Source organism: Haliotis cracherodii, unplaced genomic scaffold (genome assembly GCF_022045235.1).
Source record: "Haliotis cracherodii isolate W230 unplaced genomic scaffold, xgHalCrac1.p SCAF_22, whole genome shotgun sequence".
Lineage (NCBI taxonomy): Eukaryota > Metazoa > Mollusca > Gastropoda > Lepetellida > Haliotidae > Haliotis > Haliotis cracherodii.
Window position 1 is genome coordinate 1,164,547 of NW_027266278.1, and position 18,981 is coordinate 1,183,527.

The window sequence follows — 18,981 nt, forward strand, 5'->3', positions numbered from 1 at the left end:
TCGGGGATGGAATAGGTCTTCAGTAACCCATGCTTGCTGTAAAAGGCAACTATGACTTCGTATCCAAATTGCGTGGATCGATGCTCATGATGTCAATCACTGGATTGTCTGGTCCAGACTCAATTATTTACAGACCACCATCATATAAAATCATAAAAAGGCCCCTTAAATACAGAATTTACGGTAAACATGGAAAAGTCACAAACAAGTGATGGAAAACTATTACTTTTTCATGTATTTCACAGCCCTTGGTTCCCATGGAAACATGTGATACCCACAGTGTGGGATGACTAGATCATGTAGATACAACCTGACTTATCAAGTCTTTTTCTGTCTTTTAAGGGAATTCCTTTTGACATCACAAAAATATTTTCGTAACAATTTGTTTTAAAAAAAAGACATGTATTTAAAGAAATAACCTACTTCAATACAGCACAAGCTTATATGACTAATTAGGTGAAAACTATGTAGGGTCTGTTACCATGGTAATTACCAAACAGAGAAGAGGAATTATTAACACCTAGCACTTGTACCAGAAGATCGTTACAAGAATGTATCACCACTGCTATATAAAAAGATATTATTGGGAGGTTTAAAATGATAATACATGATAGCAACACAGTACGTGTGTTTCTGTTTTTTAGTTTAGGCTGTCATTATGACTGACACTGGTAATGTCATGATTGTCAAACATTGGGGACCCTGTACTTCTGATATGTCTTCTCTGCTCCTTCACTGGAAACTTTCTCTCCAATCATGACCAACAATGTCATCAGTCCAGTCAATCATGCCGAGAATTGGCATCTGTCAGTCAATCATGGCCAATAGAGGCAAAAGTCCAGTCAATCATGACCAATAGTGGCATCTGTCAGTCAATCATGACCAATAGTGGCATAAGTCCAGTCAATCATGACCAACAATGTCATCAGTCCAGTCAATCATGACCAACAATGTCATCAGTCCAGTCAATCATGACGAAAATTGGCATCTGTCAGTCAATCATGACCGAGAATGGCATCAGTCCAGTCAATCATGACCAATAATGGCATTGGTCCAGTCAGTTACCAAGAACTTGCATCAGTCCAGTCAATCATGACCAAGGACGAATGAATAAATATTGCTTTAAGCCGCATCAGCAATATTACAGCTATTCACGGCGAGCAATCATGACCAATATTGACATCTGTCCTGTCAATCATGACCAATAGTGACATCTGTCCTGTCAATCATGACCAATAGTGACATCTGTCCTGTCAATCATGACCAATATTGACATCTGTCCTGTCAATCATGACCAATAGTGGTATCCGTCAGTCAAGCATGACCATAATGGCATCTGTCCTGTCAATCTCGACAGAATGGTATCATTCCAGCCAATCACCCTGAGAATAAGTGACTGTCTGTTGTCATGAAACAACCATCTCAACACCAGCCACCACTGTTGTATCCCTCAGCTGTTGGTGTACAGGTACCCCACCAGCACGGCATTCCCCAACACACTGGCCAACAGCACGGCCCCGATTCCTAGCATCTTCAGGTCTGTAAGGGAAAGTATGAAGGGTATCACAAATACATACAGAACATATAGACAATCTCATCCCAGTGTCTTTGATATCAAATATATCAACACAAGTTGAACAAGAGTTTGCCACTAACGTGGCTATATCCCCTGCCCCTGTTGCAGAATTTATGACATAATTAAATCTAAACAAACCCTAACCTTTTTTAACCGAGGTGGAACTTGTCATGGAAATTGTAAAAACAAGAAGAGTCCATCCTGCTGCCATGGAAACGTAAAAAAATAAAAATTTCTAAAATTTCTAAATAGCAAAAAGGACCAGATCAGCATGTACCTGACAGACCTGCAAAATTTGATGAAAAAATATTGAACGGTTTATGAGTTATGCTCCGGAAACAAACCCTACCCTCACAGAACCCAAGTCCATCTTGTTGCCATGGAAACGTAAAAAATAAAAATGTCTAAAATTTCTAAATAGCAAAAGGCACCAGATCAGCATGTACCTGACAGACCTGCAAAGTTTGATGAAAAAATATTGAACGGTTTATGAGTCATGCTCAGGAAACGAAATGTGATGGACGGACGGACAGAGCCCGTTTCTATATCCCCCGCCAACTTTGTTGGGCGGGGGATAAAAAGTGGAAAAACTTGAAGGCTTCCCGAGGAGTTTTTCCACTTTTAACAATGAGTGTTGATATATTTGATATCAAAAGACACGAGGGTGAGATTTCATTTATCATCCAACATCATTCTTCCAACTATTTCAATTGTAGACAGTTATAAGCAGTGTCTTAAGTGTAAAAAGTACTGCTAACAGCTTCAGTAGCAGAGCCATTAGTGATGTCATTTGGTTGTGACGTCACAATGGTCTACAAAGCATTGTGATGCAATTTCATTGCAACGATATCTACAATGTAGATATCGCTTGATCTCACCCAAGCGATATCTCCTGTGGGAGCCAGTTTTGGATGATAAATAGTATATCACACAAAAAGGACAAGTACAAGTATTCAACTCCTAACTAACTAGCAGTCTGTGAATAATCGATTCTGGATCAGACAATCCAGTGACCGACATGAGCATGCATCAACCGCTTTTAACAGTATTCCAGTTATATCACGGCGTGTCAGCTTAATGTGGGAGGAAAGTCCGAAGTTATGCAGATCTCTCAGACGTTTACCACTTCAAAGAAACCCACGAGCATGGGTATGGTGCTGACAAATCTAGAAAAATAATCGGGGCGAACTGGGATTCGAACCCACAATCACATGTTTCTGGCATGCCCAAGGGACTCAACACTGCACAGCAAATCGCGGCGCCTTAGACGACTGGGCCACCTGTGCACCCCCATAGTGGACTCCCATACTTACTGCTTGGTTTGCTGGGCTCGATGATGACAGTACTGTCCACCAGACAGTCGGACGACTTCGTGGAATCATCTTTCACCAGGCTAGTTTCCTCTTCAACTGACTGAACATGCCTCTGCCTCAGCTGACCATCGCCCAGCGATGACACCAAGGTGCTGGGAGTCAACACACAAGATCCCTCTGTCCTCATATCAGTGGACTTGACGGTACTTGCGTCAGTCCTCTGAAACACATTATTCTCTATCACAGGGACAGAACCCTGGTTGTCCAACTCTTGCATGATGTTCTGTTGCCATAACGACTTCCTGATGGGCGTATTTGGACGAGAGGGGCCTCTGTAAACATCGGTTTGGACAGCCTGCTTGGGAGATCCCTGAGGATTTTGAGAAGTGAATTTACACTGGGCCAGTTTATCTGGAGATAGATGTGTCTGGCCAAACTTCGCGTGCTGCCACAGACAGCTGTTTCTGAGGGGTGAGGCTCGTGTGGAGCTCTGCTCCGACACACTGACGTCAAACTGCCGTGTTGAGCTTGCCTCGCTGTCCTTGTTTCTCTGCCATGGACGTTGTACTGCTGTGTTACCAGAGATCTGAGCGTTGAAAAGAGACAGTCTCTCTGTTGTTAGGCTCTGTTCCAGGAAGGGATTGTCTGGCGCTTGATTTGGGAGTTTGGGAAACTGCAGGGACTGTCTGCTTCTTGAATCAAACGCTGGGTTCATGTGAAGGGTTGGTCCACTTGAAGTTCGGTTAAAGATGTCTGCCAAACAGGGAATGAAACTTTACGGCATTGTTACATTTCTGATTTATCAAATTTGTAGGAATCCAAACTAACTTATGTCCCAATATTCAGTGTTTTACCAAATGCCCAATAACGCTTCCTCCATGCATGCAACTAGTGAATGTACGTCATAACTATTTCTGGCTGATTGAATCATTAAACCTAATAAAGAACATGATCCATGCTGACATTTCTATCCTAGATCAGAAAACAGTCATACTTAAGTGTCAAAGGACGATTTTCTTCGATTTTCAAATCATCCTATACAACAAAGTAAAGAACTTGAGTACATGAAGTGACACAACATCAGTGGAGCCAGTCTGGGAACCCATATTTATGCCTTGGACACCCAGCAATTCTCCTCGCCGCTTTTAACATTATTCCAGTTATATCACGGCGTGTCAGCCTAATGTGGGAGGAAAGCCCGAAGTGATGCAGAAACCCACGAGCACGGGTATGGTGCTGACAAATCTAGAAACATAATCTGGGGACACCAGGATTCGAACCAACAATCATAGGTTTCTGGCATTCCAAAGGGATGTAACTCTGCACAGTGCCTTAGGTGACTGTGCCACGTATGCCCCTCAATTATAACTGACTGCCTTGGATAGCTTCAGGTAAATTAGTTATATGCCAGCTTTACTACTAAACAAAAGGACATAATAGACAAACTATAGCAATATGAAATCATCTGCTTAACCTTAACTTCTTTTGAGTAGTACCTATAAACAAAGAGTCAGGAGAAGACCACCCATCCCCCCAGCTCCACCACCATCCTCACCTCCCACCCCCCAGCCCCACCCTCACCAGCTACTCCCCAGCTCCACTGCCGCCCCGAGCTCCACCCTCACGCCTAACCTCACCTCCAATCCCCCAGCTCCACCTCCACCCTCACCTCAAACCCCCAGCTCCACCCTCACCTCCAATCCCCCAGCTCCACCCTCACCTCCCACCCCCCAGCTCCACCCTCACCTCCCATCCCCCAGCTCCACCCTCACCTCCCATCCCCCAGCTCCACCCTCACCTCCCACCCCCCAGCTCCACCCTCACCTCCCACCCCCAGCTCCACCCTCACCTCCCAGCCCCCAGCTCCACCCTCACCTCCCATCCCCCAGCTCCACCCTCACCTCCCACCCCCCAGCTCCACCCTCACCTCCCATCCCCCAGCTCCACCCTCACCTCCCACCCCCCAGCGCCACCCTCATCAGCTACTCCCCAGCTCCACCACCACCCTAACCTCCCACCCCCCAGCTCCAACCTCACTTCCCAGCCCCCAGGTCCACCCCTCGCTCCCACCCTCACCTCCCACCATCACACGCCCAGCTACTAGACTGGAAGTTAGTCTCCTACCTGTAGGCGTGGACGAGGTCACACGTAGTCGGGCTGGGCTGATCAAGGGGCGAGGCTGACCCAGCAGTGGACGAGGGACGGCACTCAGTGAAGTGAAACTCGCCTGGCTGCCCGTCATGGAAAACATCCCTGTGGATTAAGTGTATACATTAGGGCTGGCTCTCCATACAGATCATAGAGATCAATAATCACTAACTAAATATTGATCAATTATCAATATACATCGGAGAAGTAACTTCAAGCAAACATGGAAGAATGTCCCGAAAAAAATCAGCATACATGTATTTTATGCCAATGGTGAGCAGTGACAAATTTATGCATGGACATTTAGACAACAAAAACAGTTACATCCTTTACTTTGTCTCTTGACAGTCACAAACGTGCAGACTAACTTCCGCTAATCTACGGCAGTAAATAGAAGTTGGACACTCGGACCCCGCAACAGTTTCAGGTTAACTTGACAGCTATATCAATCATACCAAAGGAAGCATTCATACAATGTCGTTTTCATACTCCTTTTATCATGAGTGTATTTCAAACTTATAATGTCCATGCATCTCCAACGAGTAGGTAATAACCAATACTTTTTTATTATAATTATTTTTCCTCTACCTGAATCACTTCTCTTCATCTGAGTAGGTTTTGACCCAAGGGAGAATGCTTCCATCTCAAGGTCAAGGTCATCCAAACGTTCCTCCTTGACCTCTGACACAGGTTCAGGGTCAGGTCGTGCCCTCCGACTGGTACTGACTGAGGATATGGCGACTGTCTCCGCCTCACTGTGGTAGCTGCCTGTGCTCTTGTCCAGCGACAGCCTGCACATATATATTGTAAAGAACTATATCCCCCAGACTGGAGATTGTTTCTCAAAACTGAAACACTGCTCTTTAATGAAACACTCACTTAGACATTTTACACTTTATCAAGGGCACAGGGAGGTGAGTAATATATCACGTTTTAAATAACTGGACTCATTTAGGGCCATATAGACATCTCTGTGGCCAGCATGACCTTAACTCACCTCCTAAACGTCCCTGTGGCCAGCATGACCTTGACTCACCTCCTAAACGTCCCTGTGGCCAGCATGACCCCTGACTCATCTCCTAAAGGTCCCTGTGGCCAGCATGACCTTAACTCACCTCCTAAACGTCCCTGTGGCCAGCCTGACCTTAACTCACCTCCTAAACGTCCCTGTGGCCAGCATGACCTTAACTCACCTCCTAAACGTCCCTGTAGCAAGCATGACCCTTGACTCACCTCTTGAACGTCTGTGTCGTGGCCGTGGTCCTTGTCCTGGTGATGATACAACTGGCCAGAGACATCAGCAAGTTGACACCAAACAGGACCGTCAGCACCTTGTCGTCGACGAGCCGAGGTGACAACAGAGTTATGTCCCTTGTGACCACAGCAGCACACAATATCCAGGTGACGCTCACCACCACATCTACCAGAAACAGTCTGAAACACGGGAATGTCAACTGTTGCCATGGTAACAATAAAACCAGCTCAAAGACAGGCATCAAGGTTATCTTCCAATGAAGATAAATGCTCCAGTCATTTTAGAATTGCCTGCAAAAGTCCAAACTTCTCTCCAAGCATTAGAAAAAAGTGAGCAGGGCTCACTGAAATACCCCGACTTTGACTCCAAACATATTTCAAAAGAAGATGTGAGGTGAGGTGAAATGGGGTTTAACGTCGCGTCCAAGATTATTGCACTTATATAGCGACGTGCATGCACGTGTATGTGTGTGTGGCTGCTTGTACTAGTCCGGACTGATGCCGATTTATAGTGCTAGCTCACTGAGATACCATGCCGCAGTTTAACATGAATACCCCACTCAGACACAGTATACTGACTCCGAGCCGACCAGTCCTTGTTTTAGCCCCTTAATGCCGAGCGGGTAACAACAAGTACCATCTTTAAAGTCTTTTGGTATGACGCTGCTGGGGATCGAACCCCGGACCTTCCTCTCTCCGGGCGGACGCTCTACCATTAGACCACGGAGGCAGTTTTCAAAAGAAGAGAATTTAAGGTTGTCAACTATTTTATTATGAGGAACACAACTCACTCCTTCCTCCATCAGGTGAATGAATGAGAACAGGCAGAGAACATGAGGAATCAAACCTGGGCCTTCAGCATGATGAGCGAACACTTTAACCACATAGCTACCTTTCCTCCCAAAAATGTAAACACCTTAATGCAGTTACAACTATGTTGTGATAGGCAAAACAGTTTCTTAAGAAATATTGCGACAGGAAATAATCTAGAAAAGTGAAAATATATATGTACCTGTAAGAACAACAAAAGTAATAAGATAACAAAGGTGGAAACTTAAGAAGGGAAGCCAACATATAATTGGTGCTTATAGATGGTTAGCAATGGACAAATGGAAACCAACACTGAACAGTTAATTGGCTCTTAAAGGTGACAGCGAGGGACAACTAGAAGCCAGCTGGATAATTAGCACAGATAATAATTACAGCAGGTAAACATAGTCCTATTTTTCAAAAAAACTAATTTTGTAATAATCACTGTTTATGTACTTCAGATCTCTGAAAACATCCAGATAAATCTCTGTCAATCACATTCCATGATTTTGGGCCCCAAATGCATTTCCAATAATCTGTTGAATCAGCATTTTTGCTGTTTAATGATGCAGTCAGATCATTCCAGTCATGTGGCATCTGGTCGGGACCAGATGCAGGAATTGATGTAATGATTTCTTTGATGTTTAACGCCACACTCAGCAATATCCCAGCTATATGACAGTAGGCTGTAAATAATCAGGTCAGGACCACCACGGTACAATAACAGACAAGAGACCACACTTGACATCCTGATCATTAAAGGGACCTCTTTTAGCCTGAGATCGCAAATTTGACTCCGCAATATTACAGCTATAGGATGGTGGCCTGAAAATAATTGATGGTGGACCAGACAATCCAGTGTTTGTTTGTTTTGTTTGTCTGTTTGTTGTTTAACGCCACACTCAGCAATATTCCAGCTATATGATGGCGGTTTGTAAATAATAGTCTCGACAAGACAATCCAGTGAATGACAACATGAGCATTGATCCACGCAATTGGGATCGATGACATGCATCAACCAAGTCTGTTTGGCGCCTCATACGTCAAGCATAGTCTCCTTTTACTGCAAACATGGGTTGCTGAAGACCTATTCTACCCGGATCTTCACGGGTCAGACAATCCAGTCAGTGATGTGATCAAGGATTAATGCTATCATGTATGTGGACACGCCATTGACGACACCCTAATACAACCAGCATGCTGAGGACAATTCTGACCGATCCCCATGGGATGGAATCCCAAGTCGTCATGACAACCAGCAACACAGACCTGTCCTTTCCGATGAGAATCTTGGACATGAGGCACAGACCGAGGCCGGTGTAATGGAGGGCCTGCTGGTAGGGCCGCATCGTCTCCGCAAACGTCAACAGCGGCCACACGTCAGAGAGCATGCTGGGATACTGGGCCAGGCTATAGGCCAGCACCAAACACGCACACAGCAGAGAGGTCAAACCGAGGAGATCACCCGCGTTGCCATACGTTGATGAGGATAGCTCGGACAGACCGTCCTGAAAGTGTAGAATGTCAGTGTTAATGTTATGAACAGGAGTAGGGGAGTCTGGTTCAAAGCCACTTTGATCAGAAATTCAGTCATAGCATAGCATGTCAGTTTCATGTGGGAGTGAGTGAGTGAGTATGGTTTTACGCCACTTTAAGCAATATTCCAGCAATATCAAGGCAGGGGACACCACAATTGGGCTTTACACATTGTACCCATGTGGGAAATCGAACCCTGGTCTTTGGTGTGACGAGCTAATGCTTTAACCACTAGGCTACCCGAATGCCCAGATGTGGGAATGAAGCTTAGATGATAACCACATGAAACCACATGAAATCCATGTGAAACCCATGTGAAACCATTGCGAAGTTGTGGGGACTTAGTGACTGGAACACCAATAATCATAATAATGTAACGGTGAGGTGAGATGAAATTGGGTTTAACGTCGCGTCCAAGATTATTGCAGTTTAACATGAATACCCCACTCAGACACAGTATACTGACTCCGAGCCGACCAGTCCTTGTCTTAGCCCCTTAATGCCGAGCGCCAGACAGGGTAACAACAAGTACCATCTTTTAACGTCTTTTGGTATGACGCGGCCGGGGATCAAACCCCGGACCTTCCGCTCTCCGGGCGGACGCTCTACCACAAGACCACGGAGGCAGTCTAATAATGTAACGAATAAAGTGGGCCAACTATGATGCTCTGTAGATTATGTCATTTTTTTAATTTTTATTTTATTTATATTTACATTTAAATATGCACAGGATTACAGTGTGTGACCTATTTGTTTGGGTGGTGACCATGGTGATGCTGGGATGTGTTCGGGTGAATTGTTTTTAGAACCTGGAAACTTTGTTCAAGCACGTTTCCACACAGGAATAGAAAGAAAGAAATGCATAGTGTGAGATAAGATAAGATAAGTGTATAAGTATGTTGTGATCCACATCACATTATCACCAGGGCAGCTGAGTTACAGTTCTAGCAGAGTTATGCCCCTTCTTCTGCATGTTCTGCGTGCGTGTGTATACTGTGCGCCTTTTGATGTCATACAAGGAAACCAATTTCCACATTTATGGTTGTTATTTATCAAGAATGGCGTATGTCATCACTGGTTGAGACAAGCATGTCAAGTTCCAGCGCCATCGTCACGTGTTCATCTGGGGAGATGAAGTTTACAGTAAATGAGTGAATGAGTACGCCACTTTTAGCAATATTCCAGCAATATCACGCCAGGGGACACCAGAAATGGGCTTCACACATTGTGACCATGTTGGGAATCGAACCCTGGTCTTCAGTGTGACGAGCAAATGCTTTAACCACTAGGCTACCCGACCGCCCCTAGTACCCCACTTGCATCAACAGTAGCCACCTGACACGCAGGCTGATATTGTAACTCTTGAAATTAACGCGAACGTTGATTAAATGTGAAAAATATGAGTGGCCTGTGCTCGCATTGACTAATTAACATTATTAATTAAGTAAACTAATAAACGATGCTATTTGCTGTTTGATTAGATTAGGTAAGGTTGGTTGGTTCAAGGTAAGGATATATATCATTCCACTGGGAATGAGGGGGAAGTCGCATTGATATTGAGTGCATTTTTGGAGACCCGACCGCCCCTACAGAAAATGGCAATACAGTGTCAGATTTTAGGAGCATGGTCTACAGTGCAAATGTCAAAGATTAGAAATTAAAACACCACAGCAACAGAACGTGTTGAGTCCCACTAAAAACTACACACATACCGAATTTCATCATATTTTGACCAAAAATGGCTGAAGTTTTCCCTTCAAGTAAGGTCAAAGTGCCAAATATAGCCAAACAAACTGGAACAGCCACTACAAACCACATATGTAACAAACTTCATTATATTTTAACAAAAAGTGGCCATAAAGAGGTTTTTCAGTTGGATTCAAATCTCCAGAACAGCATCAAGTATCATCATTGGCAGAGACAAGCATCTTAACATAGCAATCTCATTAAAATCAGATCTTAGTTCTCGCTATCGCTAATCAAAGATCTGAGGACATCCCATTACGGGTCACGTCAGAGTGACCTTACATCCTACCAATCAGAGCGTCGCTTCCCAGATCATGAAAGTGACGGACGGAATGTGTTTTCAAATCATGCAACCTCGAAACATTTAACAGAGGGTATTCCGAACGACAGTTACAGGTTTTATGATTCTACCCATACAATCTAAGACCACCTATAAGCCATTCCAGAATGTTCTTTTTATCAGTTTTAAAATTTACGTCAAAATATGTTTTGAAGTGTAGTCGCCAGTTTGAAACTAGTGTCGTAAAGCTCAAGAAACCTGCCTTCTGATTGGCTAATGTCGATTTCTTGTCAGTCATTTCATTGGTAGGTCAAAGTTCACGAAAGGTCGTTCTGACATGACCCATTATGGGATGTCCTCAGATCTTTGTTTAGTGATAGCGAGAACTAAGATCTGATTTTAATGAGATTGCTTAACATGGTGACATTTCAGCTTCAGTGTGTCAGGGGTTTCTGAGAAGATGTCAACATGGTCAACAGATGCCCACAGACACTGGACGAGTAGGCCTTGATATAATCTCACTTGACTTTCACTCAGGGGAGCCGGAACAGGGGACCTGTAAACTAAAGTGTATAAGGACTGCCATGACAAGCGCAAACATACACTCTGGTTCCGAGGGGCTGATTCAATACATCTTCAATTTAACGTGACCATATTGACCAACATGTGATGTAATTTCAACTGACCATGTGCGACGTCTGTGACGTGTTGGACGTGTCGGAGGTATTGGCGTGAAGCTTGGCCCTGAGAGCATCATCCTGCTTCATCAACTCGTGCTCCACGGTGACCTTGCAGGGGTCACAGAGTTCATAAACCCTCTCCAGGTGGTCCTTGTAGGCGTCGATCTCAACGTCATAGTTGTCCTGAACACAGAATACACGATTTATGTCCTGCTTCAGGTAACGTTTTTTTGTGTTTGTTTATTCCTGCACTCAGCAATATTCCAGCTTTATGACGGCAGTCTGTAAATAATCAAGTCTGGACCAGACAATCCAGTGACTAACATCATGAGCATCTTGGGCTACGTATACATCGACCAAGTCAGCAAACCCTACCACACAATCCTGTATGTCGCCTCTTATGACAAGCATAGTATGGCCCTGCATGGGTTGCTGAAGACCTATCCTACACCGGATCATCATGGGTCTCAGTTTACGTACAATGATTGCATGTCATGGTCCGACCCACATCATCCCGGCAGCGGAACAACTGAGTGGAGTTATATGGCAGTCACCTAGTCATTATCTCACTGGTTATCATGGCCAGGTAGACAAGAATTTCAGGAGAGGTGTAATGTGTATGTGTGTGTGTGTCAGCTTGTACTAGTCAGTACTGATGCCAATTTCATAGTGCAAGCCCACTGAGATACCATGCCACAGTTTAACATGGATACCCCACTCAGACACAGTATACTGACTCAGAGCCGACCAGCCCTTGTTTTAGTCCCTCAATGCCGAGCACCAGGCAGGGTAACAACAAGTACCATCCTTTAACGTCTTTTGGTATGACGTCAGGGATCAAAACTGGGCCTTCCGCTCTCTGAGCGGACGCTCTACCACAAGACCATTGAGGCGTTCCTTGAGTTTAGTGAGTGAGTGATTAGGGTTTAACGCCGCTTTTAACAGTATTACAGTAATATCGCGGCGCATCAGCTTACTGTGGGAGGAAAGCCCGAAGTGATGCAGGTCTAAGATGTTTACCACTTCGGTGAAACCCACGAGCATGGGTATGGTGCTGACAACCCTAGAATCATAATCGGGGCGAACCCACAATCATAGATTTCTGGCGTGCCCAAGGGACGCAACTCTGCACAGTGAATCGTGGCACCTTAGACGACTGGGCCACCCGTGCCCCCTCCTCGAGTTTAAGCAACATAGTAGATATTTTATTACAGGAGTGTTTGTTTGTTGTTTAACGCTGCACTCAGAAATATTCCAGCTATATGACAGTGGTCTGTAAATAATCAAATCTGGAGCAGACAATCCAGTGATTGACATCATGAGCATCGATCCACACAAATGGGATTGATGACATGAATCAACCAAGTCAGTGAGCCTGATCACCCGATCCCGTTGGTCGCCTCTTATGACAAGCAAAGTTGCCTTTTTACAGGAGCAATTTGGTTTAATGCCATATCTCGTCAGGGAAAATCAAAAGTGGGCTTGTAGAAAAGAGGCCGCAACCGACCTTGTACCATCGATTACAACCATGGCCACGGCACTTTCCCAGAATCCCCTGCCTACCTCATTCATGGGCACGAAGCTGGCCAGCTGTTTGACCTTGAGCAGCTGGTTCTCTTCACATCCGTTACAGAGAGCTGAGGAGCTGCCGAGATACTCCTCCGGGCTACAACCAATCCCGTGGTTCAGGTCCGACATGTGCTGGGCCGGTATGTCCTTGTTGTAGTCTCCTGCCTACAACAGTAGAGTGAGTGAGTGAGTAGTTGGTTGGGATGAGTGAGTGGGTAGTTGATTGGGAGGAGTGAGTGAGTAGTTGCTTGGATGAATGAGTGAGTAGTTGGTTGGATGAGTGAGTGGGTAGTTGGTTGGATGAATGAGTGAGTAGTTGGTTGGATGAGTGAGTGGGTAGTTGGTTGGGAGGAGTGAGTGAGTGGTTGGTTGGATGAGTGAGTGAGTAGTTGGTTGGATGAGTGAGTGAGTAGTTGGTTGGATGAATGAGTGAGTAGTTGGTTGGATGAGTGAGTGGGTAGTTGGTTGGGAGGAGTGAGTGAGTAGTTGGTTGGATGAATGAGTGAGTAGTTGGTTGGATGAGTGAGTGAGTAGTTGGTTGGATGAGTGAGTGAGTAGTTGGTTGGATGAGTGAGTGAGTAGTTGGTTGGATGAGTGAGTGAGTAGTTGGTTGGATGAGTGAGTGGGTAGTTAGGGGGGGGACCATACTTTGGTGTACCCTGGAATGGGAACGACGATGCAATGTTAAATTTTAACTCACTCACTCACCAAACGGGACAATAATTATCGGATTATTTGAATCGGGTTACAAATGTTTAAAAAAATAAAAAATATATAAATAAATAAAACAAGATTGAAAACAACTTGTGCTGTGAGTGAAGGAGTGAGTATGGTTTTGTGCCGCTTTTAGCAATACTCCAGCAATATCACGGCGGGGGACACCAGAAATGGCCTTCACACATTGTACCCATGTCGGAATCGAACCCGGGACTTCGGCGTGACGAGCAAATACTTTAACCACTAGGCTACCCGACCGCTCCTAGTACCCCACTTGCATCAACAGTGGCAACATGACACACAGGCTGATATTGTAACTCTTGAAATTAACGCGAACGTGAATTAAATGCGAAAAATATGAGTGGCCTGTGCTTGCATTGACTAATTAAGATTATTAATTAACTAAACTAATAAGCTGTGCTATTTGCTGTTTGATTAGATTGGGTAAGGTCGGTTCAAGGTGAGGATGTATATCATTCCACTGGGAATGAGTCGCATTGATATGAGTGCATTTTTGGCTAGGGGTCAGCAGTCGTATTAATTTGGAGATGCATTAATTTCAAGATTTACAGATTTCATTGAGTACACCTACTTTATCAAAGCCGTTATACTGCTCACAGCCGGGACAGTCCCAGCAGTTGCGGTTCCCGTACGGCACCACTGTGTCACCATTGCAGAACCAGCAGTTCACACGCACCGGGAATCGGGGTCTGGGAAAACAAGGAATTAAGAACGGTGACAAAAGAACAATAACAGACACATCTGACCAGCGCCATAACATATCAGATGACTTCATCATAACTGCCTTGTCCAGTCAAAACAGACCAGTGACGTCAGATTAAAAAGTAAAATGATTCTTTCAGCTTTATAGTCATCAATTAGCATGTTGACTCACATGATATACATTCACACATGTATAAATATCTAAACATACATGAACTTTCTCCATGTTTCCACACATGGTACGTACATGATGTACTCATGATAAATTACTTATTGTGCATCACACACAAACTTAGTTCTGTTACATCACAGAACCACTGGGAACCACACTGCATCAGTCGCAGAACACCGCTACACTCATTATCACGAGAACCAAATCAGCTGGTCACATCACACCAGTTCTGCCGAGTCTCCACTGGCTTCCTCTAAAAAAAAAGAATACGCCACACACAGCAATATTCCAGCTATATGACGGCGGTCTGTAAATAATCTAGTCTGGACCAGACAATCCAGTGATTGAAAACATGATCATCGATCATCGCAATTGGGATACGATGACATGCATCAACCGAGTCAGCGAGCCTGACCACCTGATCCCGTTTGTCGCCTCTTACGACAAGCAGTCGCCTTTTACGACTATTATGGGTTGCTGAAGACCTTTTCTACCCAGGATCTTCACAGGTCATTTGAGGAAGCATATGTGCCTCAGACTCTAAAACTCTTTTAGTACCCTACTCTTTCAGTGCTTTATAAATTAATCATTATTATTTATAATATTATGTGATCTTCTTCTCAAACAGTATCATGATCGTATGAAAGAAAATTTAAGGCTTCTTAATTTCTATAAACAATGGAATAGAACTGAACATGCTGACTGAAGTATTACCGACAATGTAAAAGCAAAGTGAACTATAATCCTCCCAGAAGCTATTCAAACTAAAGGGAAGTAACTCTAGTCTAAAGCTGTCATAATCCTTGGTATCATTATCAACAAAACACAAGGTGGAAATTTTGCACATCATTAAGGTTTTATTTATAACTAATTGAAATTCTTGAAACTGTTCATTGTTATTCATTAGGGCTTGGAGAATACACCCACTGTGTGATCCAATATGTATCATGGTACCTTACACATGTATCACGGTACTTGCATGTGCTCTTATCTGTGCTCCATAAGCCATCTTTTTCATAGACAGTTATGCCAAATACCTGGCACACTGATGATTTACAGTTGGCAGTCTCAAGTATGGCACAATGGACGTATCACTATTAACTTTCACTACCTATTAGGGTTGGTGTTAGTTTTTCAAAGCAAACATTTAAGGTGATAATCGATATTTTGTACTTAGTGTGCGACCATGATTGACACTTGTATCAAGAAGTAAAGAACTGTGATCCACAGATGCATCGTCCCACCACTATTATGCATCCTATATACATCATCAGCATCTTTAGGTACAAGTTTAGGGCAAACAACTGCAGCATATCTATATTTCGTCACACTCCGAATGTAAACACAACTCATCAGCAATCTATCAACAAATCAACCATTTACTGTCAGGGCAACTGACACTAGATGACACCAATGAAGCCATTAAACTTGTCCACACCTAATCACTAGCGAGTTTATAAAAAAAACACTTAGTTTTGAAAGAGACAAAATTACAAATCAAATGGTGGTACAAGGTAGAGTGCACAACGCACAGGTCACAAATTCGGCGAAGTTAGTGGCAGAAAGAAGATGGATGAATGACAAAGTACGGCAGCTCGACTCCTGTGGGTTTCTGGGCTTCGTCCTGCCCCACACTGAAGCACATGTAACACATGTGGTGTCTCCTTAGGCAAGAGACTTTGTTCGGAATGTGCTTCTGATCACCCAGCAGTGCATGGGTACCAAGTAGGATCAGATGAAGGTGGCTGTTAACCTTCTAGCTCCTCACAGGCAGCTTGGGTTGTATACTCCCCAGTGAGCTGAGAATGAAAATCAAATGCACACGGGTCCATTGATCCGGATACTAATGTAGTGCTTTGAGCATGCCTAAATTAGGTTGTGGATTCCGCCAATTATAATTAGTATGAAACACAACCCTAACCAATCGACCATTTCAAAGACAGTCACATGTAAATCAGTCAACTGGGTTGAGACTTCACATATTGTTGAGATGTTTTCTAAGACAATTGGTGAGATATGTCGTGTAATCTGGCAAGCACCTATGCCAGGTTCTATCTGATCCATGCATACTTTGTATGTACGAGTCAAGATGCCGTCTTTGGTTTCAATCTAATACTTCACTGTTCTGTTTTAACCAGTGAAATCTGTTGTCGTGATTAAACACACTGCTTTGTTTTTGACTTGCACCCGCTACTAGAAAGGAACAACACCAACTATGAAACGTCTGAATTTTAGCGACTAGTATGGCTCATAGTTATAATAGGGTGTGTGTATACATTTTATACACACATTCTACCACATTAATTGCTAATATTTGGACGTTTCCCGATAGAAATGTCGGAAATAAGTTTGGGTTAAACGCTGATTGGGGTAACGAAGCAGTTGGAAGCGGAGGGCGGTAAATGTGCCGCTTTCGGCGACAAGAACCTTGTCTAGTGGAAAATACGTCACAGAATTTTACAAACACCGAGGCGGGAAATTCGATAACCAGACGTGCTTTTGCTGTCAATTTCGAAACAAAGCGCACCTAAGTATTTTGTAGGCACATGCTGCAGCGAGAACACCACCTCCACCAAATCCAGCAACCGAGACCCAAGTTTCCATTCTAAATCTACGACTTGACCACTTCTTAATCCTAATATTCTGCCGGCAAACTTCACGTGCCAGTAAACGGAAGTGCACGAGGAGGGGTTATTGCACCAAAAGCGACATCCGGCGAGGGATCATTCGTTTACTTCAAAAGTCAGTCTTGTGAAATCACACACATGTAAGAATGGTATAAACGATATTAGAGCTCTATATCTGATTTAACACGATGCAATACATTTTGAAGGTAGAAGAGCATACTCTTGGGACGGGGTCAGCTAAAACATTCAGTGAGTTGTGATGTAGGGCGCAGGCTAAAACGGCACTTTAACAAAAACGCCCCCGATTTTTTTCTGGCGAAAACGGCACCTTGCTTATATTTTATTTATAATAAAGATAAAAACGATTTATGGAAGAGTATTTATGCTTTATTTTTGGTAACAGTTATTCTACTTTTGTCACCATTACTGTATAATTTTGAACTTTTTAGATTATATTATTTTCTATTTCTTGTAATTACTTTTACATCATAAAATAATCACACAGTTCCCTGTAACGATCATCTTCATCTTCCACGCCTAAAGCTGATGCCGAAACGTTGATGTCAGAGACGTCGGGTACCCTTCCTCCTTCCGTCAGGTGTTCAGTATAACTATCTTCTCGGACGTATATACAATATACAATTCTATATACGTCTTTGCTATCTTCTAATTGAATCGAGTGGCATGGACACCAATGTCGCCATTGTTGTTTACATGCAGGTGTAGCAGACGATTTATGCAATGAAATATAATCTACAAATCTTAGTTAGATTTTATGTTTCGTGTTATTTGTCAGACTCTTTCAAGCGCGCATATGCCTTACATTTTAAAACAACAGTAAATATTTGAAACTGGAACATTGGAATGTGACGTGGCCTTGGCCTTAAACTGATAGATCTAGGCCAGAGTGTTTATGCACCTTTTTCACCAAAGTTAAATTTGGATGCCAATGCCTGACATAGGCCTAGCGGAATCCGAAAGTGGTTTGACGGGGTCACTGCGTGCACTGCATGGTATTGGACAACATGTTGGAGATACCACGGTGTTGATCTTCAGTGATTTGTGAATATGTGTTTATAGAGTCTATATTTATGTGCCCAGACACTTGCATTAGTTGGTGGGCTGGAACGCCCTTACAGAGTGATTGTATCATGTGTTTCCTAGTGCTGTGATTACTAATGCGTTTGGCGGATGAAAGGTTGGCTTTGGAAGCCATGTTTTTCATTAGTGCACCAAGTTTGTTTTTCCCAACTGGCTGCCTTTTGAACCAGGATTCGCCAGACACCCTCTAGTGTCTGTCCGAGATAGAATGGATCTTCCCTCCCCGAAAAATTGCTGTGTCTCAAGGAACACCTTGCTTGGATCACCTTATACACGTTGACTGACAACATGAGGGGTCGTCGGGTTGGGCCAAGGCCCAGGGTGTCACAGCACGAACACCCGTGGGGTCGTCTCCGGTTCTGGTTTGGATTGCCGTTCAACATACTCGAGGAACTCATGATTATCAGCATCTGGTTTCAACTGAACGCCCCCGAAGTCATTCTTCTGTGCGGAGTTTTTGACCGTAGACCGAAAGAAAAGTATTGCTTCACCATAGAGTGTTTAATATGGATTCATGTGTGTTTAGAGACAAGCTGGCCTGCATCTCGGAGTTGTTTTATTTCACTGTTGGAAATAGCTTCCGCTCTGTTAGTTAGGTTACCTTTTTCCTGTTTTTCAGTGATTTTGTTTTTTACTTGATGACATCACTCATTTTGGATTATACAATTGAGTCGGAAAGTGAGAAGCCATAATCTTTGCGTTTTAAGTGACAATCTAAACTGCCCCTGA

General features: G+C 43.8%; 1 protein-coding gene across 1 annotated transcript; it reads right to left on the reverse strand.

Moving 5' to 3' along the window:
* Nucleotides 1-360: 360 nt before the first annotated feature.
* Nucleotides 361-17,178, reverse strand: LOC139471261 (transmembrane protein 201-like). The gene is made up of 10 exons (XM_071253559.1): nt 17,052-17,178; nt 14,222-14,339; nt 12,907-13,077; nt 11,350-11,526; nt 8,371-8,609; nt 6,271-6,471; nt 5,626-5,828; nt 5,014-5,142; nt 2,890-3,642; nt 361-1,539 (listed from the first exon to the last, which is right to left on the reverse strand). Exons 1-10 carry the CDS (start codon nt 17,126-17,128, stop codon nt 1,451-1,453), a joined length of 2,157 nt encoding a protein of 718 aa, XP_071109660.1. The 5' UTR covers nt 17,129-17,178; the 3' UTR covers nt 361-1,450.
* Between the last annotated feature and the right edge of the window lie 1,803 nt (nt 17,179-18,981).